The following is a 24,602-nucleotide window of genomic DNA, read 5'->3' on the forward strand; positions in this document are numbered from 1 at the left end:
TCTGGCTGGGCCAGTGATGAAAGTTCGGGACCCATTCCAGTCCTGCAGTGTCCCAGCTCTTCTGTGGAAGAATAACTGTAAGAAGAGTGAATTTGCCTAAGCTTAGAGTAAGTTTCCCAGCAATAAATCGAATTAGGTGCCTACATTTTATTTGAATGTCACTCTTCTACTGGGGTGTGTTTTTCATTTCTTGGCCTGGGTCCTTGAGTATGCCAACACGTGAGAGGTTACCCTTGGAAAATTCTAAACAAGAGATATTCACAGACTAAATACCATCAATGCAGATGGCCTCAGCTGTCACTGTACTCAGACCTTGACTTGAGAGGGAACAGGCGGCCCTAGTCTGTCCTGGGACACTGACTTCAGTCTCTTCCTCTCTTCTTCCTCAAACCAAAGACCAGAACATTGAAACACCCATGCTATTGGCAAAGGAATACTCAGTGTAGTTCTTTGCTTTTCTCTCCTCCATAGTAATCATTATTTAAAGATTTTGCTGTGCTATTAAATTTTTGAGGGTATAAAATAGTAATGCTATGAAACATGCATGCATTTTTGTTGATTGTCAGTACACAGTTGTCCATTAAAGCCATGTTCCCTCTGCCAGATATTAAAATCTTTTTGACAGACTTTATAGTATTTAATGAGCAACAATGTTCTAGGCATTACAGAGAAAAGATGCTGAAAGAATTAGTATCCATTGTAATTTTTTCATCAGTTAAATGAGATTTGTATCAATTGCTAAATATAAACTTCCATTGAAAAAAGTAAGTTTATAGATTGCTATAACCTAGCTTTGAATTATATTTCTATACTTAATTTTTAACAACAGTGAATTTCATCATAATTAAAGGTGATGGAAAATATCCATGGAAACTTGAATTGTCATTTATATATGTATATATATATCTATAGTGTGAGACTTCAGAATTAAGAAAACATGGTTTCTTGCCATTTGGTTGCTGAGAATATTAACTAATGTTCACAGCAAGGCAGAATTGTGAGTAAATTTCATCAACTCTGTTTACTGTTTTAGTCATAAAATGAAGCTAAGAAAACTTTCATTATAAATGAAAATTCATTTACATCTTATAACTACACTGGATTTTATAGGAATTTTATGTCATACATATCAGAGAACAAAGCTTGGTAAATACTTTTGTGTATTGATTCCTTTGATCAGATCTGTGAGTATTAAAGTGCAAAGAGATCCCTTAGTCAATTAGCCAATTATTCTCCCCTGCTGTAAATATTACCCCATATTTAACTGTGACACACAATGTTGGACAGGAGAGACTGGGTTAAGATAATCAGAAGAGTTCCCAGAGGAGGTATATTCTCAGTTGAGATAAAACGCAACATTTCTAGGTTTCAAATCTTTGGGGCCACCTTCCCTGTGGCACACTTGTGATGCTCTAACAGAAGGTCATGATCTCTCCCCTAAGCTCTGCTGCAGAATGCTGTCACATAGACTGGAGCTTTTGAAACTTTACTTAACCTACTCTCTGAACTTTTGAGACATAATTATTCCGTTTGTAGGTCATCCTCATTTGCCTGTTCTTTTGCACATTTCATTGCTGTGTAGTGCTCCCATCAAAGAGTGGGCAACTGTAGAAAAGAGGAGGTTAACTTCAAATCCGATCACCTGACAAATATGGCAACATAAATAAATATGAATATCATTCTCCAAATTAACTTTGGGGATTTCATAGATTTCAGATATTCTGGCTTTCCTTACTCAAACTAAAGGACAATGGAAGTATAATTATTTTATACTAATGACAGAGCTATTAGAGCTAGAAGAGATTTCTTGGTCTAAGAATTAAGAAATAACTGCCTCTCAATCTAAAGGCTTTCATGTGTGAATTGGAGAAACACAAAATTAGTATTTTAATCTAAAGAATAGTGGCTCCTTAGCAGAATATTGTTGCCCTTTTTCATACAGGACAGGACAGACAGCTCTTCTCAGTCTTGTGCTCCCACGACTGACGTTGCAAAGACAGAAGAGAAGGCAAACCCGATCCCAAATCGGGATCCAGTTAGAGCCCAGAGCTGCCCCCTAGTGTTCCCTCCACAGCACGGCCGTTTGGGCCCTCTCCGTGCCGTGCTGGTCCCGTCTTCCCTGCACTGAAAAACTGATGCAGGGATGTGGTGATACTTGTCACCTCCTTCTAACAAAACATTAGAAGACTTCATTTATATCCAGGGTCTTCATCTGAACTCCTTTTATCCTCCTACGATACTAGAAAAGGGAAGAAATGTGCTTCCCATTTTAGGGTCGCCTTCCTGGGCCTGAGTAGTCCTGCTTGAGAGAATCAGGGCAGCAATGAACACCGGCGTCGTGTTCCGCCCCACCGCCTGAAATGCTATTTTTGTGAGCACTCTGAACTCCTCTAGTGAACACTGTTTCCGCAGTGCAAGTGTTGTCTAACTCCTCTAATCTCTAGTGTGAAGCAAAATCAAAGTGAAAAACAACCCAGAAACTTGGATTCCTAAGGGTGTTTCTTTTCCTTTGCTTTTTTTCAGTCCTGAGTTTACCAGAGTCAGTGATTTCTAACAATATACCAATTTGGGGGTTTCAAGAGCAGTGATCTAACCCAAAATGCTCCAAAAAAACCCCTAAGCTAGTCCTTTTTCTAGTAATACATTGTAAAAAGTTGAGTCAAGCCCCAGATTGAGCAGAGAGACAGCAGCATTAGCCAAGCAGGGGGCGACTCATAGATCTAGAAGCCAGCAAAGTCAGGAAAAAAAAGAAAGAAAAAAAGGCTGAAGAATAATGAACCTTGCGTGAAAAACACATCTGTTGAGATTTTATTTTATACTGTTTGGTAGAGGGAATATAGCTTTTTTTTTTTTGAGCCTGCAAAATATGCATGCTCAGCTATTGCCTGAAATATGATAACTGGCCTTGCGTAGTCATAAAAGAGACTTTATGTACCGTTGACTGATTCACTGCTAACCCCAAAGGGTGGTTGTCTGATTTGGAACAATCATACCTTGTTTTGCAGAGGGGGAATGTCTGTTGAAAGGCAACTAGTGAGCTTGAAACCACTCAGATTTTCCCATGGGGCATATTTTATGAGTTGGTGAGGTGGGAGACTAGACAAAAATAATTTTTTTGGTCCCAGCTTGGGGCCTAGGGGAGAGACCTAGGGAAGAGACCACTTGGGCAGGGAACTTATGCTCAATGAAACAAATACGTAACTTTAAGAATTCCTCAAAATATATTTAATAGATTTAGAAAATTTTGGTCCTTCTGGATCTGTCTGGTTACCCTAATTCCAAAGGGCACATAATGTTTCCATAGTCAGATCAAGCCACACAGGGTCATTCCCCTCCTGGAAATCAAAATTGTGTGCCTGTATTTCTTCCCGACTCTCAGCAGCCTCCCCCTTCCAATGCAGGTGGTGGTGAATGCCTTGGTGGGCGCCATCCCCTCCATCATGAATGTGCTGCTGGTGTGTCTCATCTTCTGGCTGATTTTCAGCATCATGGGAGTTAACCTGTTCGCGGGAAAGTACCACTACTGCTTTAATGAGTCTTCTGAGATCCGATTTGAAATTGAAGATGTCAACAATAAAACTGAATGTGAGAAGCTCATGGAGGGGAACAACACAGATATCAGATGGAAGAACGTGAAGATCAACTTTGACAACGTTGGGGCAGGATACCTGGCGCTTCTTCAGGTGGTAAGGATCGTTATTTCCAGTCCTATGAAGGCCGGATGGCTAGCCGAAGTCTCATTTGGTTCCTTCTCAATCCTGAGTCCAGAATCAGGATTGCTCTTAGAGGGTCAGAGAGAACCATGTCATTTCCCAAACCAGTTCCAGGGGGCCGCACGTTTCCTGAGTATTCAGACTTCTTTAAGAGCTCACTCAAGGGAATCCCTCACTTTGCACAGAAGCAGAGTGCTACTTACTTAGCAACAAAGGTTCCTGCAGCTTGATAAAGCTGCAGAGAGACCACCTCTCTCCCCAGGACAGAGTATGTAGTTAAAGAGAAAGAAAAAATAAGGTAAGTGCATAGACCAAAAACAAAAAAGCAAAAAAAAAAAAAAAAAAAAAAAAAGCAGTTTTGATGGAGCCAAGCAATCCTACATAACAGCTACACTAATGTTAACTAAAGAGGATGACAATGTGACAGGATTATGACGCTGCCACTCAACCCCAAAGTCTCAAGTTAATGTATCACAGTAAGAAATGCAGCATTCCATCATGTCTGGTTTCCTCTTCCTCTCTGGCCAGTTTCGGGAGTGTCTGACAAGACAGCATGATGCAAAGCTCCTAGGCTTTGGAATCGGACAGGTGTAGGTTTGAGCCACACTCTGATGTTTAAGGATATGTAACCTTGGACAAATTACTCAGTAGAAGTCTATTTCTTTATCTGTTAAATCTGAGTAATAATACCTTGTATGGTTAAAGGGATTCATGATCATTTATTAACATTTCTTAGCACAATGCCTGGCACGTAGCAGTGCTTAATTAATGGTATTTGCTATTATGTTTCTTTGTTACTGTTACAGCCATGCCTACATCATGTAGTTGTTGGCAGTATTAAATGTGATAATGCAGGTGAAGCGCTCAGCTTGGCCTTGCATGCAGCAGGCACTTGCTGCTAGCTAGGAGAAGGAGGCAGAGCTGATGGATGAGCAGTGGTTTGTCTCACTCCAGAGCTCTTTTGTTGTTCTCTCCCAGTTTAAGCAGTTGGACCCACAAATTGAACCTGAACTGGAGCAGCTCCAGGAAACCAGTGCACATAACAGCCAGACACTGTGTTGAGTCCCGCCATATGTGAGGCACTGTGCTTGGCACTGTTAGGGCCACCAGCTGAATAAAGAATTGCCCGTGTCCTGAAAAAACTTCAAATCTGGTTGAGTAAATACAGCATAAATAGAACAAAAGGAAAACATGGACAACAGTAAATTGGTTTCCTGTGTTTGTTTCCCAAATCAGGTTAGATACAGAGGGAGAACTGGGAAGGGGCTGCCTAGGATGAAGCCAGTACTGCCGCTGCCATTGGCTGAACAGGTGTATTTTAGGCCGAAAGTCTTGCCCTTGTGGGATTTTTAAATGCAGCTATGAATTTTTCAGACCCCCCCCCTTGCTTGTTTAACACCTTTCAAAAAAAAAAAAATGCCTTCTTAATGGAGGAGCAAGTTCTAAGCACCCTCAGTAGATTCCTGCCATTCATTCATAAATGCGAGTTTGCCCTAGCTATATGTAGGCAACCTCAGGCCCATTTTAAAGACCTTCTGTAAAAGTGTTGATCCAAATTACCTTTGTCAACATGTTTCTCTGCCAAACTTTGATGTTATTCTCAGAGATTTAGACAGAGCTTCCCTGGGACGTGGATTAACAAACAGAAAATTCTGTGTCCACGTGAGGCTGCACCCAAACTCCCTGTCTTGTGTTCTCACTGAATCTAAGCCTGCCTTTGGGACCCTGCCTGGTTTCCCGCCCGCCCCTTCCAGGCCCAGTCTAATGACCGACTCTGTTTGCCAGGCAACCTTCAAAGGCTGGATGGACATCATGTACGCAGCTGTAGATTCCCGAAAGGTAAGGATGCACCTGGTGAAACCTCAACCTTCTGAAATGGCTAGAAAGCAGGCAGCACGGTGGGGCTCAGCAAGGGAGAGAGGGAGGGTTACAACATTTATTGCTCGTCTTACTGATTATAGATCTCTGTCCCCCCTCTCAGTGAATCGCCACTCTGTTCTCATAGTGGCGCCAGATGACTAGGCTGTTGGTTTTCACCCCTGGAATGTGTGCGGCTGCTGGCAGACAGCGGTCCCCTCCCTCTCACCCTGGGGTTTTATATCCTTCACATAAGTCACTCAGCAGTAACACCTTCTCTGGACAGGATCTGCCAGGGTGGGGAAGCCTTGGCATGTCAGAGTCCCCCCAACCCGACCCCCAGGCCGGGAGCTGATTCTCTTTTTTCTCCTGTCCTTTGACAGCCTGATGAACAGCCTAAGTATGAGGACAACATCTACATGTACATCTACTTTGTCATCTTCATCATCTTCGGCTCCTTCTTCACCCTGAACCTGTTCATTGGTGTCATCATTGATAACTTCAATCAACAGAAGAAAAAGATAGGTTTCCTCCCCGCGTTGCTAGTGGCCAGAGGGCAACCCATATGAGAGGCACTTCTGTCCCTCTCTCTAGACAGAAACCGCCTCTCTTTCCTGAAATCCGTATTATCACCTCACCGTGCTGCTGGCCCCACTGTACATGAGCCCCAACCAGCTCGTTCTGTTGGGGGCTGGATTTTGCAATGTGTGGTTGACCACATTTACTCGGCCAAACTAGCACTTTACTAGGGCCAGATTTACGAGCAATTCTTGTGGCTTTCTACTGGGTTTGGCCTCCCACCAGAGGGAGGCAGGAAAGGGTCAAGTGACAGGATGAAAAGGAAAGTGAGAAGCAGTGAGAAGTGGAAACTGTCTAACTTGTCACTATCTGTTAACCCCTGGGCTCCACGAGCAAAGTGGGGTGTGAGGGGTTATCCTTCCACTTCCTCACGTGTCCCAGATGATCAGCAGTGTTTCCAAAGCAAATGGAAAAGACGACTCTTTTCCTTCATTTTGTAAATCAAATCTGTCCCAATAGACTCCAAGGAATGCCCCAAATTGTTTGCTCCCACCAAGATTTCTAAATTTCTCATATTGTTGGGAATAAATGGGACATTAGCCAGGACTTGAAAATCCTTTAATTAATTTTAAAATATTTTTTTCTGGAATTGTATCAAGAAAGGAGGCCCTCACCAAAATTTATGAATCAGTGGGATGTGTTCAGAGTCATGGCTCTCAAGTTGACCCTTCCCTGAGGGTCTGTAACTGGGGGGCCCATTTTCTTCCGTCCTTCCTTCCTAGCCAGGTCTCAGAAATCCCAAACTGAAAACAAAGGCAGGTATCTCTTTTAATCAGAATTGTTGTCCCAGGTCTGCCTCACTCTGGGGCAACTACTAGTGAGACTGACCTCTGCAGAGGAAGAGGGGTGAGTCCCCTGGGTTCTCAGGGTGGCTGCCTTAGGTCCAAACCCGGAGCACGTGACAGCGAGTTGTAATTGCACGTTCTCTTTTTTTCCTCCTTTACTTTGGAGGTCAGGACATCTTCATGACCGAAGAACAGAAGAAGTACTACAATGCCATGAAAAAGCTGGGCTCAAAGAAACCACAAAAGCCCATCCCCCGCCCCCTGGTGAGTGCACTGTGCAGGCAGCGGGCAGAGGGGGGACGGGTGAGTGGTGGGCGGCCGATGCGCCAGTCCTCTCCTCGCTGTCCCATCCAGGAGAGCTGAGGAAGACAGCAGAAGGATAAGAATTAAAGTGGGAGTAGCTTTTGCATTTGTGCCTGACGGTTCCTCTGAGCCTTCCTTGGACAGCAGCAGAGAATCGGCCTTTGCCCCACACCAGCTCTGGCCCTGGTAAAGCTATGTTTTCAGAGACCACTAACAATTAACAAGGCAAAGTGAAAACGAACGCTGATCTCTTGCCTACCAGCTCAAGATAGGATTTGGTCATTATATTCTCAGCTCTCTACAAGTCAGTCTGTGCAAGGATGTGCCCAGAAGCTAAAATAATGCTGCTTTCTGGTTATCTGTGGGAGCAGGAGAGGGTGAAACTAGGGGAGGCCTGATTTCCTCCTCGAACTGAGCCCTTTGTAAAACAGTTTTGGGGACTGGGAACCTGCTCGACCCTCGTGTCAGTGGCCGTCCTCTTGCTTCAGAGGAGATGCTCTGCGCCGGAAGCCATATACCCCACTGGGTGGGACATGACCTCCCAAAAGCCAGGGTCAAAGTTCCTTCTTCAGTAACTTTCATTTAAAGTAACTTCATTAAAAAACAAAACGAAACAACAACAACAAAAACAGCAGAACTCTTGAAAGCTTACTTGGCAACCTAATTTGTAAAAAATAAAAGTACAGCTGCTTTGTTTGACTCAGGAGTGGGAGTCCCAGAGCATTTTCCCAACTTAGCCCCATACACCCCTGTTCCTGGCACACCTGCTCACCAACATCTGAGGGAAAGGAAACCCCTGGGGCTTTGCAGAACAGTTTGAAAACCACCCAGTAATCCTGAAAATAAGCTTAAGTTCAAATTCCTAGGTACTTAAAAAACATTAAAGGGGGAGAGTATAGCTCAAGTGGTAGAGCGCATGCTTAGCATGCGCGAGGTCCTGGGTTCGATCCCTAGTACCGCCTCCAAAAAATAAATAAATAAGTAAACCTAATTACCCCCCCCAATTTTTTTAATTAAAAAATTTTTAATTAAAAATGTTTTTAAATCAGGGATATCTTAAGAAAGAGACTATTTTTTTCTATTTCCTTGATGTTAGTTTCTACTATGTGACAGAAATATGACTAGAGGGAGGGGATGGAAGAGGACTGACATTTCTAAGAGTTCTGTTCAGTACTTGGGAACTCGGGTGCATTTTCTCCCACACTAAAATATAAAAAAGCTCACTGTGGTAGAAAGCACTAATAAAGAGTTACTCTGCAAATAGTTACAGATCTATGTGTACCAGGCACCAGGCAAAAGTGATGAACAAAATTTAGATGCCACAATCATGGAGTTACAATATAGTGGGACTATAGATAATAAATAAGCAAACAGTTAATATAAAATGCAGATGTTGTGAGAAAAAAATTGATGGAAGGGCCGTGACAGTGAGTAACGGAGGCCTGGGGTGGGGAATCTCCTGCAGCAGAGCCATCAGAGGAAGCCTCACTAAGGAAGGTCTCTTTGAGTGGATGAGAAAGAGCCAAAATGCCACGGAAAGAAATCCTGGAGATGCGGGAGGGTATAGCTCAGTGGTAGAGCGCATGCTTAGCATGCGCGAGGTCCTGGGTTCAATCCCCAGTACCACCATTAAAAAATTAAGTAAACAAATTAAAAAAGATTATTTAAAAAAAAAAAAAAAAGAGGGCAAGAGAGATCCTGAAAAAGCAAGTGAAGCCCTAAAACCAGAAAACATTTGTGCAGCCAGGCGGTGATGAGCTGGAAGAGGGGCGTGAGGGGAGCAGGATCTGACTGTGAAAGGCATTTTTAAGCCAGGTTAACCCGGGAATTCTGTTGCAAGTCCAGGGTGAAACTAGTCAGTGAAAGGTTTTAAGTAGGAGAGTGATGTGATCCATTTATGGTTCTGAATAATCATACTTGCTATGTGTGGAGGCAGCATTGGAAGTGGCCAAGAGAGGAAGGAGGGATGCTGGTCGGGAGACTGTTCCAGAAGTCCAGATGAAAGATGACGGTGGCTGAGGCCAGAGTAGGGCAGCAGAGATGGAATGAAGTGGATGAATTCAAGTGATATTTCTGGAGGAAGAAGCAACAGGACGTGCAATGGATTGTATGGGTTTTGAGGGAGAGGAAAGAGTAAGAATGGCCCTCAGGTTTCTGGCTTAGAGACTGGATAAATAATGGAGGTGAGAGGGGAACAAGCTGGGAGAGGAGCCAGGGAAAGGACGGAGTGCTGCTTTGGACCTGTGAAGCCTGAGGTGCTTCTGAGTCATCCAGGAGGGATGTCAAGTAAGCCACCCAGGAGTTCAGAAGAAAGACATGAGCTGAAGGAGACACGTGGGAAACGTAAGTACATAGATAATGTGTAAGCAGTAGGAGTAGATGGGAGATGAGCCCTCCAAGGGAGAAGGAAGAGTAAGTAAGAGAAGAAATGGCCAGCAAGTGAGATTAAAAAGGAGCAGCTGGAGCGGTAGGAAGACCCCCCCGCCCCCCGTCCCCCGGAAGCGTGTGATGGCACAGACGCAAAGAGTGGCGATTTTAGGAAACTCTTGGTGAGAGATTATTGATGTTGGTCTTTCCATGCTCCTGGCACCCGGACAGAGCCACAGCACAGGGCTGGCCAGTATCGCAGCAGATAAAGCGGAGAGAACTTCGATTAAGAGGACAGCAACTTCCACAGTCTTCTGGGAAAAGTATTCATGAATTTTTTCATCTTTTTCCCCCTCCCACCCCCCCCCCAGAACAAAATCCAAGGTATCATCTTCGATTTTGTCACTCAACAAGCCTTTGACATTGTTATCATGATGCTCATCTGCCTTAACATGGTGACGATGATGGTGGAGACAGACACTCAGAGCAAGCAGATGGAGAATATTCTCTACTGGATCAACCTGGTCTTCGTCATCTTCTTCACCTGCGAGTGTGTGCTCAAAATGTTTGCCCTGAGGCACTACTACTTCACCATCGGCTGGAACATCTTTGACTTCGTGGTGGTCATCCTCTCCATCGTGGGTGAGTGGGGCAGGAGAGGGAGGGGCGGAGGGGCCTGACTGGCCCCGACGAGGGGATTCCTGGGAGTGCAATGAATGAGAAGAGGTCCGAAATGCAGACAGGTTACTTTCAGGTCACATCCATGGGCGTCCCCAAGTCATCCTGTGGGCCTGCCCAGCAGGTTACTTGGTCACCGAGTTTCTCTGAGTGTTCATGGTAGTCTCGGATTGTAAATTCTGTGGTTGAGGAGAGGGAAAAGATTAGATTTGGTTCTTGCTTTCAAAGAGTTTGCATTCTAACAGGAAAGGTAAAAGAAACGTATTTTTAAAATAGGGCTACAACAGTAGTATAAAGTGGGAGAAGGCATGGGAAGAGATTGCTGGATGTTAATGAGATGGTCTAGGAGAATTCTGGCGGTGACGGCAGTGGCAGTGCTGATGATAATGGCAGTGCTTACTTACTAAGATTTTATGGTGCCAGGTAGTTTCAGAGTTTCTTCACTTGCTTTATCTCATTTGATCCTTATGACTGCCCAAGAAGCAAGGTATTTTATTATCTTCACTGTAAAGATGTCCAGGGTCACCCAACTAGGAAGTGGCAGGGGCAGAAGAATCCAAGTTGGTTTTTAACAGTGACCATGGGGCATTGCTTCAACCTAAAGGCATGGAGGAGGTCGGATGCCCTGGCAGGCAGAGGAAATGCAGTCCTATTGATTGCCCTCCTCCAAACTTCCTTGCCTTCCTAAAGGGTGTCTCAAGTGATGAAACACTGCCTTGGTTCCATGCGGGTTTGACTGACTTACGCTAGCAGAGACAGAGTGTCTGAGACCTATGGAGCCAGTCCCAGAGCTCCAGCAGACAAGCTGGTTTAGCGAGGTGGTGACCATGGGCACCTGAGGGCAGCTGGCCCTCTCACTTTCTAGTTCTGTCCTCCAGAGCAGCATGTCCAGAAGGTGTTGATACAGGAACACACACCTCATACATTTCTCCCCAAGAAAAGAATCCCATGATGAAGCTACTTTGGCAACACTGTACGTTGAATTTCCCTTTGGAGCGTCACTGGGCACATGAGCCTATAGGAGGCTCTTGGAAGCCTCGGAGTAAAGAATGCTGTTTAACTTTAACACACCATCCCACCTTTATTCAAGCACAACACCCTGTTTTCAAGTAATGATAATGATATCTCATATTTTAATTCTATGTGCCATTCACCATTCTAAGTGCCTCACATCTTTTAATGCATGTAATCCTCACATCAGCCCCCTGGGTATCATGAGGAACCAAGGCACAGAGCAGTAACTGAGACACGTGGCTGGTAAGTGAGCGAGCCCAGCCCCCCAGCCTCAAGTCCACACTCCTAACCTCCCACAAAACACACTTTGGACAGTGCTGCCCTTGTCCACTGTTCTCGAACTTTTTCTTCCACCCATCATTGAGTGGGATGGAAAACCCACAGACCACACCATGTCCTCTGTTCTCAGATAGCAGGCAAAAATAAGGAGGAAGAAAAGTTTCTTTTGATGATTGGGATTTTTTTAAAAATATTAATTTGTTTAGAAACAAAAGTATAGAAAAAAATATTTTTAAATTAAGGCGAGTTGGGGTAAAACTCACACTGGAACCTCCTAGAGGACCCCTCAGCTGTTGATCCCACTGGCTAGAGTGCTGTCTGCCCATCGCTCTCCCCTTCTCTAGGCACAAACACACATTCATCCTACAAACCCTACTCAGGCATCATCTTCTCCCTGAAGCCTTACTTGCCCCACCGTATACGGAATGTAAGTTTTCCGTTTACTGCCTGACTTCTTGTGGTCACTGGATATGACCTGAGAAGTAAAAAGAGGAGAGCTGGGAAATTACCCTGGGTCTTTCTTGAAAGCTCAAGCAACCCAGGGAATTTTAGCTCCAGAGGAGACGCCAGTGGGTTACCCGGCCTGCTCTGAACTCCCTGCACCTTCTCCCTTCCTGAAAGTTAAGATTCTTTCCTGGCTTAAAATCTTCAGCTAAGCCTCCTGCAGTTCATGACCCCAGTGTTTATGAATCCTCATAGTTGAAAGATATTTCCTTACTTGAATTAAGTCTCTCATCAGTTGAAGCCCGCACTGTCTTGTGGGGGCCTCGACAGTAAGAGAAGACACTGACGGAGAAGCACATGTCACTGCTGTCCCTTCAGCTGTCACTTCCCAGCCTTCCATCTCCTCCTTCAGCAGCCCTCTCTGGGCTCCCATTATCACTCTGGGGTTTTAAAAGCAAGTGCTCTGGTGGAGGTGAGCCCTGGATGAATGTGAACAGAAAAAGGCCCTTTGATGTGTATGTTTCACCCTCTACTTTTACATCCTATTTATGCCTTGACATTTTTATCTGCTGATACTGGTTTCTGATTTATGGCTTTAAACAAAATCTAGAAGCTCTGAGTTAAATACCACTCCTAAGAGGTCCCTTCAGTGTGTTGGCTAGTCTGGTGAGGTAGGGATATGGGGCAATAAGAAACCAAAAATGTCTTTTCAGAGCCAGGAAGATGGTGCTTTGAGAATTGGTGGCATTAGCAGAATAAGTAAGACTTCACAGCCACAGGGTAGTGAAGTCATGGGGTGGAGCCGGGACTTCTCATGTACTGTTTGTGGATGTGGAAATTTAAGAGCATTTTGGAGAAGAATCCATAACCCAAGCAGAAGAGTCAGAAAGTCATGCATGGACAAATCTGAAAAAACTAAGTATCCTTGAGTGGGAAAACAGATAAATGAGGACCTATTAGTGAAATGAAATACCATCCAACTATTAAAACGAATAATTAAAATTATTTTAACATCAGAGATCAATATCACAAACATAATGTTAAGTATCAAAAGCAAGTTAGAGGAGGAGCTTCAAGGTGGCGGAATAGAAGGACATGGACCTCACACATATATGCACCCAATACAGGAGCACCTAAGTACATAAAACAAATACTAACAGACAAAAAGGGAGAGACGGATGGGAATACAGTAATAGTAGGAGACTTTAACACCCCACTAACATCGTGGGACAGATCTTCCAGACAGAAAATCAGTAAGGCAATGGAGATACTAAATGAAACAATAGAACAGTCAGACTTAATTGATATCTTCAAGACATTACCTCAAAAAAAAAAAAAAAAAACAGAACATACATTCTTTTCAACTGCACATGGAACATTCTCTAGGATAGACCACATACTCAGACACAAAACAAGCCTAAACAAACAAATTTAAGAGGATGTGATTATTTCAGGCATCTTTTCTGGCCACAATGGCTTGAACCTGGAAATCAACCTCAGACAGAGAAACAAGAAAAAATGTTTGATGGAGTCTAAACAATATGCTACTAAAAAAAAAAAAAAAAGTCAAGAATGAAATCAAAGAGGAAATTTAAAAATACCTTGAGACAAATGACAATAAAAACAACCATACAAAATCTATGGGATGAAGCAAAAGCAGCCCTAAAGAGGGAAGTTTACAGCAATACAGGCCTTCCTCAAAAATAAGACAAACCTCAAATAAACAACGTAACCTACCATCTAAAGAATTAGAAAAAGAAGTACAAACAAAACCTAAAGTTAGCAGAAGGAAAGAAATAATAAAGATCAGGAAGGAAATAAATAAAATAGAAAATTTTAAAAATTGTTTTTAAATCAATAAAACCAAGACCTGGTTTTTTGTAAGGGTAAACAAAATCAACAAACCACTGGCCAGGCTTACCAAAGAAAAACAGAGAGGACCCAAATAAACAAAATAAGAAATGAAAGAGTAGAAATGACAACCAATACCACAGAAATGCTAAAATAAAAAATACCCAAAAGAATACTATGAACAGTTATATGGAAACAAACTGGACAGCCTAGAAGAAATGGACAAGTTTCTAGAAACATACAGTCCACCAAAACTGAAGCAAGAATAAACAGATAATTTGAATAGACCAATCACTAGAAATAAAGTAGAATGAGTTAAAAACAAAAACAAAAACAAAAACAAAACCCTCCCTGCAAACAGAAGTCCAGGACAAGATGGCTTCCCTGGGGAATTCTACTACAAAGAAGAACTTATACCAGTCCTTCTCAAACTCTTCCAAAAGACTGAAGAGGAAGGAACACTCCTAGGCTCATTCTATGAAGCCACCATCACCCTGATACCAAAACCAGGCAAAGACATTCCCGAAAAAGAAAATTACAGGCCAACACCTTTGATGAATATAGATGCAAAAATTCTCAACAAAATATTAGCAAACAGAAGCCCACAACACATGAAAAAGACCATTACACTACAATCAAGTTGGATTCATCCCAGGAACACAAGGGTGGGTCATCCTACACAAATCAATGTGATACACCACATCAACAAAAGAAAGGACAAAAATCACATGATCATCTCAGTAGGTGCTGAAAAAGCTTTTGATAAAATTTAACATCAATTTATGATAAGAACTCTTACCAAAGTGGGTATAGAGGAAATGTATCTCAACATAATAAAAGCTATTTGTGACAAACCCACAGCCAGCGTAATACTCAACAGTGAGAAGTTGAACACATTCTCGCTAAAATGTGGAACAAGACAAGGATGCCCACTCTCACCACTTCTATTCAACATAGTATTGGAAGTCCTAGCCATAGCAATCAGACAAAAAGAAATAAAAGGGATACAAATGGAAATAGAAGAGGTAAAACTGTCACTATATGCAGATAACATGGTACTATATATAGAAAACCCAAAAGGCTCCACACAAAAACTACTAATGCTAATAAACGAAATCAGCAAGGTAGCAGGATACAAGATTATGCACAGAAATCTGCTGCATTTCTTTACACTAACAATGAAATACCAGAAAAAGAAAGTAAAAGACAACCCCTTTTAAAATCACATCCAAAAAATAAAATACTTAGGAATACACCTGACTAAGGAGGTAAAAGACTTATATGCAGAGAACTATAAAACATTGATTAAGGAAATTAAAGATGATTTAAAGAAATGGGAAGATATCCTATGCTCTTGGATTAGAAGAATTAATATTGTTAAAATGCCCACACTACCAAAAGCAATCTACAGATTTAATGTGATCCCTATCAAATTATCTAGGACATTTTTCACAGAACTAGAACAAATAATCCTCAAATTTATATGGAATCACAAAAGATCCAGAATTGCCAAAGCAATACTGAAGGAAAAGGACAAAGCTGGAGGAATAACTCTCCCAGACCTCAGACAATACTACAGAACTACACTAATCAAAACAGCAGGGGGGGGTGGGGATAGATAACCCCCCCCCCAAAAAAAGAGCATGGTATTGGCACAAAAACAGACATAGGGATCAATGGAACAGAATAGAGAGCCCAGAAATAAACCCACACACCTACAGTCAATTAATCTTTGACAAAGGAGGCAAGAATATACAATGGAGAAAAGACAGCCTCTTTGACAAGTGGTGTTGGGAAAGCTGGACAGCCGCGTGTCAGTGAAATCAGAACACTGTCTCACGCCATACACAAAATGGCTTAAAGACTTACACATTAGACAAGACATCATGAACCTCCTAGAAGAGAACATAAGCAAAACATTCTCTGACATAAATCTTAGCAATGTTCTCTTAGGACAGTCTACTGAGGCAATAGAAATAAAAGCAAAAATGAATAAATGGGACCTAATTAAACTTATTAAGCTTTTGCACTGCAAAAGAAACCATAAATAAAACAAAAAGACAACCTACAGAATGGGAGAAAAATATTTGCAAATGATGTGACTGACAAGGACTTAATTTCCAGAATATACAAACAGCTCATACAATTCAATAACAACAACAACAAAAAAAACTGAGTCAAAAAATGGGCAGAAGACCTAAACAAGCAATTCTCTAATGAAGACATAAAAATGGCTAATAGGCACATGAAAAAAATGCTCAATATCATTAATTATAAGAGAAATGCAGATCAAAACTACAATGAGGTATCACCTCACACCAGTCAGAATGGCCATGATTAAAAAGTCCACAAACAATAAATGCTGGAGAAGGTGTGGAGAAAAGGGAACCCTCCTGTACTTTGGTGGGAATGTAGTTTGGTGCAGCCATTATGGAAAACAGTATGGAGGTTCCTTAAAAAACTGAAAATAGACTTACCCTATGACCCAGCAATCCCACCCCTGGGCATATATCCAGAGGAAACTCATTCAAAAAGATACATGCACCCCAGTATTCATAGCAGCACTATTTACAATAGCCAAGACATGAAGCAACCTAAATGTCCATCGACAGATGACTGGATAAAGAAGATGTGGGGGGTGTGTGTGTGTATGTACACACATACATACACAATGGAATACTACTCAGCCATAAAAAAGAATGAAATAATGCCATTTGCAGCAACATGGATAGACCTGGAGATCATCATTCTAAGTGAAGTAAGCCAGAAAGAGGAAGAAAAATACCATATATCACTTACATGCAGAACCTAAAAAAAAAGGACACAAATGACCTTATTTACAAAACAGAGGCTCACAGACATAGGAAATAAACTTACGGTTACCACAGGGGAAAAGGGGTAGGAAGGAATAAATTGGGAGTTCAGGATTTGCAGATACTAACTACTATGTATAAAATAGATAAACAACAAGGTCCAACAAAGTATAGCACAGGAAACTATATTCAATACCTTGTAATGGCCTATGATGGAAAAGAATATGAAAAGGAATATATATATATGTATAAATGAATCACTATTCTGTATACCAGAAATTAACACAACATTGTAAATTGACTATACTTTAAGAAAAAAAACTCCTGGAGGGGGGAAAAAAACCAACATACCAGTACTTTGCACTTGCATCCCAAATTTGAATACAATAATTTATGTACAAATGTTTACAAGCATTAATTACTAACAAATAATCATTATATATAGAAAAAAGCAAGAGATCTAGAAAGATGGATACGGTATAATTCTTTAAATGTAGTAGGATGCTATCTATATATCACTTACGGGTTCATACACAGCAAAATTATGAAGACACCGGAATGACACGTGCCCTCTGCAGTATAGTGGTTGCTTCTGGGGATGATGAGCAGAAAGCAATTCGGTAAGATGCTGCCATCCATTTCACTTGGGTGTTGGTACACAAGTGTCCATTGTATTGTTTTCTCTGCTTTTCTTTATGTTTGAAACATGTGGTTTTCTTTTTTTTTATTATTAGAGTTCAGATTGAAGATTAAGGCAATCATTCTATAAAGTCCTCTGAAGTTAAGGATTCCATGGCACCAGGTGACATAAGTAAAGAGAAAGGGCATCTCCAGTCTTAGTAACCTGTCTTCTATTCCTCTTCTTAGGAATGTTCCTGGCTGATTTAATTGAGAAATACTTTGTTTCCCCAACCCTATTCCGAGTCATCCGATTGGCCCGTATTGGGCGCATCTTGCGTCTGATCAAAGGTGCCAAAGGGATTCGCACCCTGCTCTTTGCCTTAATGATGTCCTTGCCTGCTCTGTTCAACATTGGCCTTCTGCTCTTCTTGGTCATGTTCATCTTCTCCATCTTTGGGATGTCCAATTTTGCATATGTGAAGCACGAGGCTGGCATCGATGATATGTTCAACTTTGAAACCTTTGGCAACAGCATGATCTGCCTGTTTCAGATCACCACCTCAGCTGGTTGGGATGGCCTGCTGCTGCCCATCCTAAACCGCCCCCCTGACTGCAGCCTGGATAAGGAACACCCAGGGAGTGGCTTTAAAGGAGATTGCGGGAACCCCTCAGTGGGTATCTTCTTCTTTGTGAGCTACATCATCATCTCCTTCCTGATTGTGGTGAACATGTACATTGCCATCATCCTGGAGAACTTCAGCGTCGCCACGGAGGAAAGTGCAGACCCTCTGAGCGAGGACGACTTTGAGACCTTCTATGAGATCTGGGAGAAGTTCGACCCCGACGCCACCCAGTTCATCGAGTACTGTAAGCTGGCAGACTTTGCAGATGCCTTGGAGCATCCTCTCCGAGTGCCCAAGCCCAACACCATTGAGCTCATCGCCATGGATCTGCCAATGGTCAGCGGGGATCGCATCCACTGCTTGGACATCCTTTTTGCCTTCACCAAGCGGGTCCTGGGAGACAGCGGAGAGTTGGACATCCTTCGGCAGCAGATGGAGGAGCGGTTCGTGGCATCCAACCCATCCAAAGTGTCTTACGAGCCGATCACAACGACACTGCGGCGCAAGCAGGAAGAGGTGTCGGCGGTGGTCCTGCAGCGCGCCTACCGGGGACATTTAGCAAGGCGGGGCTTTATTTGCAAAAAGACAACTTCCAATAAGCTGGAGAATGGAGGCACGCACCGGGAGAAAAAAGAGAGCACCCCGTCTACAGCCTCCCTCCCATCCTATGACAGTGTAACTAAACCCGAGAAGGAGAAACAGCAACGGGCAGAGGAAGGAAGAAGGGAAAGAGCCAAAAGACAGAAAGAGGTCAGAGAGTCCAAGTGTTAGAGGAAAGCAAAAATTAAACACTGTACAGATTTAAAACTTGCAAGTGAAAGATTGTTTACAAACTTCCTGAATATTATCAATGCAGAACAGCTGTGGAGACACTTTACCCTGAAGATCTATACCAAACGTAGTCTGCTTACCATGTAACACGGTTGCATCTTGAGCAGTGACCTGCCAAGGGCAAAGGACCCTGCTCCCTGGACTCACAGATTTTCTAATGCTTGGGCAGGTGGTTACTGCATGTTCCACATCAGTCAATGCAACTTAGGACAAAACTAACAGGATACAAAAACAGAGGAGAGGCTGCCGGGACCAGCGTATTTCCGTTGCAGCCAAATGGATTTTATTTTTTCATTTTATTGATTCTCAGAAGCAGAAAGCATCACTTTAAAAGTTTGTTTGTTCATGCAAACTGTATTTGCATTCTTACATTAGTTAAGCTAAGCAGCAAAAAGAAAAATCACACACACACATCACATTTAGCCCATGTCATTAATTGTCAGTTTCTTTGACATAAACCGCATCTTCTCCACATGGGCTTCACGTGGTTTGGAGATGGGTGGGGGAATACAATCAGGTTTCTTCAGGCTGAGGAGGACTTGCTCAGGCCAATTCCAAACATTGTGCTCGTTCAATGCGTAGAAATGATTTGCATGATGGCATGCCGTGATCAGAAGTCATGCATGAGAACCATACACCACAGGACACTACTAATCCTGGCCCCTGCACTGGGTCAGCCTTTGGACAGGACCCAGCCCTGCACCGTTCACTGTATTTGGAGAAAAAATGGTAAGAGTTCCATACCCGCTATAATTCTTTATGAATTCTTAGAAGTCTTTCATACACCTTCTGGGTAGGGAAACATAACCAACCAGTTGACCACCACCAACAACAAAAAAACAAACCCAGTCCAACAAGCAGATGGATCCGTTGTGTGTACATGTTTAACAGACATCTCTAACATACAACCATTGTTGCACATTTCAAAAGATGAACTATTTAATGCTGCTCTGTGTCCCGTACATGGGGAAATTTTGATCTCAAATGGCTTGTATTAATGTCACTGTAAAACCAAATCCTAGGGCTAAAAACAAAAATCAAAAAAATTTTTTTTTCATTTGTATCTTGCAATATTTATGATGATTGTTTAGCCTTCAGGCTGGAGAACTGACACCTTTGCGGGGATAGAGATAAAAGTGCTATTCAGAGTAGCATGTTATCTCTAGAGGGTCATTTGGGGAACTTAAAACAAACTTTCGTTGGGGGTAAAGGGGTGCTCACTCCATCAGTATCATGTCCTTCTACATTGTGGCTTTCTCCAGGCTTGGGTCCACACAGAGAGGGGTCAGATATTCCGAACAGGCCTCCTCCTTCCACAGAGGGGTTGTTGCAAGCTCACACACTGCATGAGTCCTCCTGCCTCCATCACATTCTCCCACCAAGCAGGGCTTCTTCACCCACAGACGTGGGTGAGGGCAGTAGCACTGGAGCTACGGCTGTGGTTTCTTTCATTTGTTATTAGAATAAATAGTCACTGGTGGGACCTCGGTAGAGATGGCGCCGCCTCCGAACCAAGCACACTGGGTTTCTTTATTGCACTGGTTCTCATGAGAAAGCAGTTTAATATGAATTTTTAAGAAGTTCCAGCCTCCCCCAGCGCATTTCCTTTCAGCCAGTTTTGCTACCTGCTTAGCAACCTGCCCACTGTCACTGGAGGGTGGCTTTGGGGGAGCGTCACATTTGCTGTCCCATCTCCTGCTTCAGGGAAGACAGTTTTTAGTCCAGGGGTTTCTCACCTGACTAGGTTGCAGAGCTAAGATGCTGCAGTTGAATGTGTCAGGAAGTCTATTCAAAGGATGGGGAGAGACTTGAGCATGTAAACCAAATCAAAATAAATTCTTCCTGAACCATACAATAGAGAGAGGGGAAAAAAAATCAGACACCAATCTGCCTTGCAGTAGAAGCACCCTGGATGTGATTTCACAGTCCACCTGACTAAGTTTTGTGTAGAACAAACCACAGCAAGTCAGTAAGCAGAGCTTCCTATCTTGTTGGACCGTTAGAAACTGTCCAGCTCTCATAAGCCTGCTTCTGCAGCATCATCCGTAGAACTTTTTATACTACACCCAATACCAGGTTGGGAAGGCGTTTTATTCATTTATTTATTTATTTATTTTCTGGTGACCCTGCTAACCGCTAGGATGAATGTATAGTAACGTGTACAGGCTATATCGTAAACAGCACAAAACAGAAGCTGACATGTGTGGTCATTCTTTTTAAGAGAATTATAAATACTGTAATATATCATTTTATTTTATTGGCATGCCTTTTTGTAAATACAAATTATTAACTTATTAAATAGGAAATGGCTTCTGGCTTATGCCATTGTCATGTTTATTTTTATTTTTTATACTTTTCTTTCCTCTTAGAACTTAGATGCTGTCAGCCAATGTACATCCCCAAACCAGACAGACAGACAAAAAATTTTTTATTGCTAATGGTCTTTTCCAAAACAACAAAAAATATATATATTTTTGTTCCAATGTGCAATAAATTCTAACCACTTCTATGCAAGATTGGCTAAACTTCATAATTGTTCTTGTTCTTAGGTCTTGAGATGGGCAATAGAGCTATAAGATCCCGCTCCGTACTCCAAGTGCTCGTGCTAGTGATGTCATTCAGCTGCTAGAGCATATTAATGAGGTTTTTCTGAGAGCTGACCTTTCTCCTCCCCTAGACCCTGGTCCCCACCCAGCAGGCTATCTCCTCAGTAACTCGCACACAGGCCTTGGTATCTGACACCCATCAGCCAGCTTCATAGGGAAGAAGCCACCTCCGCTCTATTTGACGGTTCACTTTTTTAGGTTAAACTTTTCCCGCCTTCTTCCCCCCCCCCCCCTCCACTCGCTCACTCTCTCACTGTCTCACTCACTCACCCGCCCTGCTCCACACTTCTTTGGTAGTAAATGACACCATCACCAGCAGTTTACACCCGCAGTTAACAGGCATTGAACTGAAAGAATCAGTGATGGCGCCCTCGTCCGCCTTCACTGAGTGGCTAAGTGGCAACGCTTTGCCAAATATTAATGAAGCCAATCAAAAAGCAGCAGCAGCCACAGTATCACTGCACATATATATATATAGATATATAAATACAATATAAATATTTATTTTTTGTAGCCGGGTCCTTGGTGCAGTATTTATACTCCACAATCCACCTTTAAAAAAAGACAAAAAGCAAAAAGACGTGTGATGCTGTTAATCTAAAATGCAGAGCCAAAGCCACTGAGCAGCAGCTGACACGGTTGCTGGTTTGTGTGTGAAAAACACTTTCCCGGCATCTTTCCTTAACCTCCTTGTTGCTTAGGATGAGGAGACTCATTTAAAGCAGAGGGCGAGCGCAGGAAAAACGCAAGTCATCACGACCCCCTCCCACTCCTCTCTAAATGAGCCACTTTTGGCCTCAGAAGTTGACTGGGAAGAGATAAAGAGAAACTCCCAGTCAAAGCCCCTGGAACGACAGTGCTCAGAGTTCTTTTATTTTTCGCTGCAACCAATGTAGGCTTGTAAAAGACCAATAGTGAAGACTAGCGTATTAGTGAATGCATGGAGGCCAGCACTGCTCTAAGCGAGACATGATAAACAGTACACCACTACTATAAGCCAAAAGGAAACACAATAAAAATGACCCTTTTTACTGTACAAGGGAAGCCTGTCTTGGTGTGCGTTTGTTGCTTGACTCTCCCAATTTTTGATTCCTGGGAGGGGTCTGGGAATTGGGACCTTACTAGCACATCTAGGGAAAAGAGGGCAATGGAAGGGAAAGAAATCGGAGGGTTTCTTGCAAAGTTCTGGCTAAGAAGTAGAGATTGGAGAGGAAAGCAAGGTCCTGATCCCCCAGATCCCCACTCACCCACTGCATGTGGCATTCCTCCCCGCACCGGGCCCGTGCTCCGAGGCCCTTGAAACCCCTTCCTCACCGGTCCCCCTGGCAGAGCCCCCACAGATGATGTCAGCCAATCAGCCGGGCTGGCCTTACTTCTTCCTTTCTGCCTTTTTCACCAGTTCATTAAGGAAAAAACCATTCCAATGCCCAAAGCTCGGGCAAGCACGATGCCCCACAGCCTCCACTCTGCTAGCTAATGCCAGGCCCTGCCCTCCATCACCCCGACCGCGAGGCCAGCAAACTAGGGCTGGTCTCGTTCACGTTCATGCAGGGAAGAGGGGCACCCCTCCCCTTCCCTCGCCCTGCCCCGCTTTGGGGACATCCCTCTCTAGGCCATGTCTCCCGGTCCAGGAACACTCAGGAGGATTTTGAAGTGCCCACTCTAGTCCGCTCCAGTAGCTCCACTCTGGAGAGAGATGGCTGGTAGGTCAGTCCCCATCCTCCTCCCCCCCGGCCCCCAGCCTCCAGGCCTGCTGTGGAGGTGAGATTGCCATGGGTTACGACTTTGTGACTTGAGTCCTGGGCATCTTCTGTAATGATGCCTCTTTCTTTTCTCAGATGTTGCCCAAAGTTTTGCAAAAAGCTTCGTTCATTTTCAGGTACCCCCACCCCCTAAAGAATCGGCTGCAACTAGCCAGCCAGGGGGACATCAGGAGAGAAGAGGAAGTCTGGGTTGTGGGAGAGGCCCAAGGTTTGCACAGTCTGTGCTGGAGCTCAGCTCTGTGCTTTCTTGGATTCCCTTTCCAAGAGTACCAAGATTTCCTCCATTAAAACACTCCTGAGGCACCCCCTGCCCCTGCCCCCCACTGCTGTTTGCTGTACATAGAGGCTAAGTGGGGTGGGGTGGGCGGGTGTGCACGTGTGGTGTGTGTGTGTGAAGAATGTATATAGGTCAAGGGGAGCGCGGTCCAGTGGTTCCAGAAAAGGGACAGAACTCCTGTGTTCCATCCCCAGCTCGACCACTGACTCGCTGTGTGGCCTTGGGCAAGTCACTTAACCTCTCTGTGCCTCAGTTTCCCCATCTGTAAAATGGGGATAATAATACTGACCTACCTCACAGGGGTGTTGTGAGGCTTTAACTAAATGTTGTGTAAAGTGTTTTTGAGAGACAGAGGCAAAGGCACTAGGGAAGGGCAAAGTATTATTTGGACTTACGGAGGATAAAATGGTACCATAAGTGCTGCTATTCTGAGAGCCATTTTAAACTGCACTGCTCCAACCACCCCCGCTTCTCATCACCAGGACAGCAGGTCGAGAAAATGTCTTTCCTTTCACTTGCTTCTGGGGTTTGATTATTCTAGACACTTAATTTTTTTTCCCTTGCTGTATCTCCTTCCCCCACCCCCCTCGACTTGTTCCCTGTTCCGTTTATGCGGAAATGGCAGAAATGCTTGAGAAATGAGAATGTATAAGTGGATTGGAAGTTTATAGTCTGAAATTTCAATTTTACTTTGTACTGTACATCTTTTTACTTTAGAATTTGCAATAAAGGGTTACGTCAATCTTGTTTTCAACTCTCCTCTTGGCCTGGCCTGTCATTCTGTCACTGCTCTCACACCAAAGCCCCTCGGCCCACGGTGGCCTGGGAGTCAAGCACTGCTGTCCAGCAGGACCCCATAGCTGGCCTCTCGCCTTCCCCATGGTGTGGGGTGCAGTCTGAGCAGTCTGTGTGAGGGTCTCACCCAGGCTCAACTCCTCTGATGGGCTGGCAGTGCCCTGCCACTCAGGTGGGTGGGAAAAGTTGGGGGCTGCAGGTCGAGCTTCAGGAGGCCTTGCCTGAATGGAGAGAGCAGCCTGGAGGCATCAGCCCCTGGAAGTGGGCACACCTCTAGCTGTGCTGCCCCCGCAGGGGCTCCAGCAGGACCTCTGAGTAAACAGAAGCTCTACACCTTGTTCTGGTTCCCACCATTTCACCCCAGCTCCCTTACTGCTCACAGATCATTCCCTCTGGAGCTCAA

The 24,602-nt window shown here is 43.6% G+C and overlaps 1 protein-coding gene across 6 annotated transcripts in view; it reads left to right on the forward strand.

Moving 5' to 3' along the window:
• SCN8A (sodium voltage-gated channel alpha subunit 8) overlaps nucleotides 1-24,158 on the forward strand; it is a 180,078-nt gene extending 155,920 nt beyond the window's left edge. For all 6 annotated transcript variants that reach the window (XM_031462534.2, XM_064490997.1, XM_064490999.1 and 3 more), the window contains 6 exons: nucleotides 3,402-3,686; nucleotides 5,499-5,552; nucleotides 5,954-6,091; nucleotides 7,094-7,198; nucleotides 9,976-10,246; nucleotides 17,551-24,158. In XM_031462534.2, the coding sequence (XP_031318394.2) occupies nucleotides 3,402-3,686; nucleotides 5,499-5,552; nucleotides 5,954-6,091; nucleotides 7,094-7,198; nucleotides 9,976-10,246; nucleotides 17,551-18,698 (2,001 nt within the window). In that variant the 3' untranslated portion in view covers nucleotides 18,699-24,158. The remainder of the gene's footprint in view (nucleotides 1-3,401; nucleotides 3,687-5,498; nucleotides 5,553-5,953; nucleotides 6,092-7,093; nucleotides 7,199-9,975; nucleotides 10,247-17,550) is intronic.
• The last annotated feature ends 444 nt before the right edge of the window (nucleotides 24,159-24,602 follow it).

This window comes from Camelus dromedarius, chromosome 11 (assembly GCF_036321535.1).
Source record: "Camelus dromedarius isolate mCamDro1 chromosome 11, mCamDro1.pat, whole genome shotgun sequence".
Taxonomy (NCBI): domain Eukaryota; kingdom Metazoa; phylum Chordata; class Mammalia; order Artiodactyla; family Camelidae; genus Camelus; species Camelus dromedarius.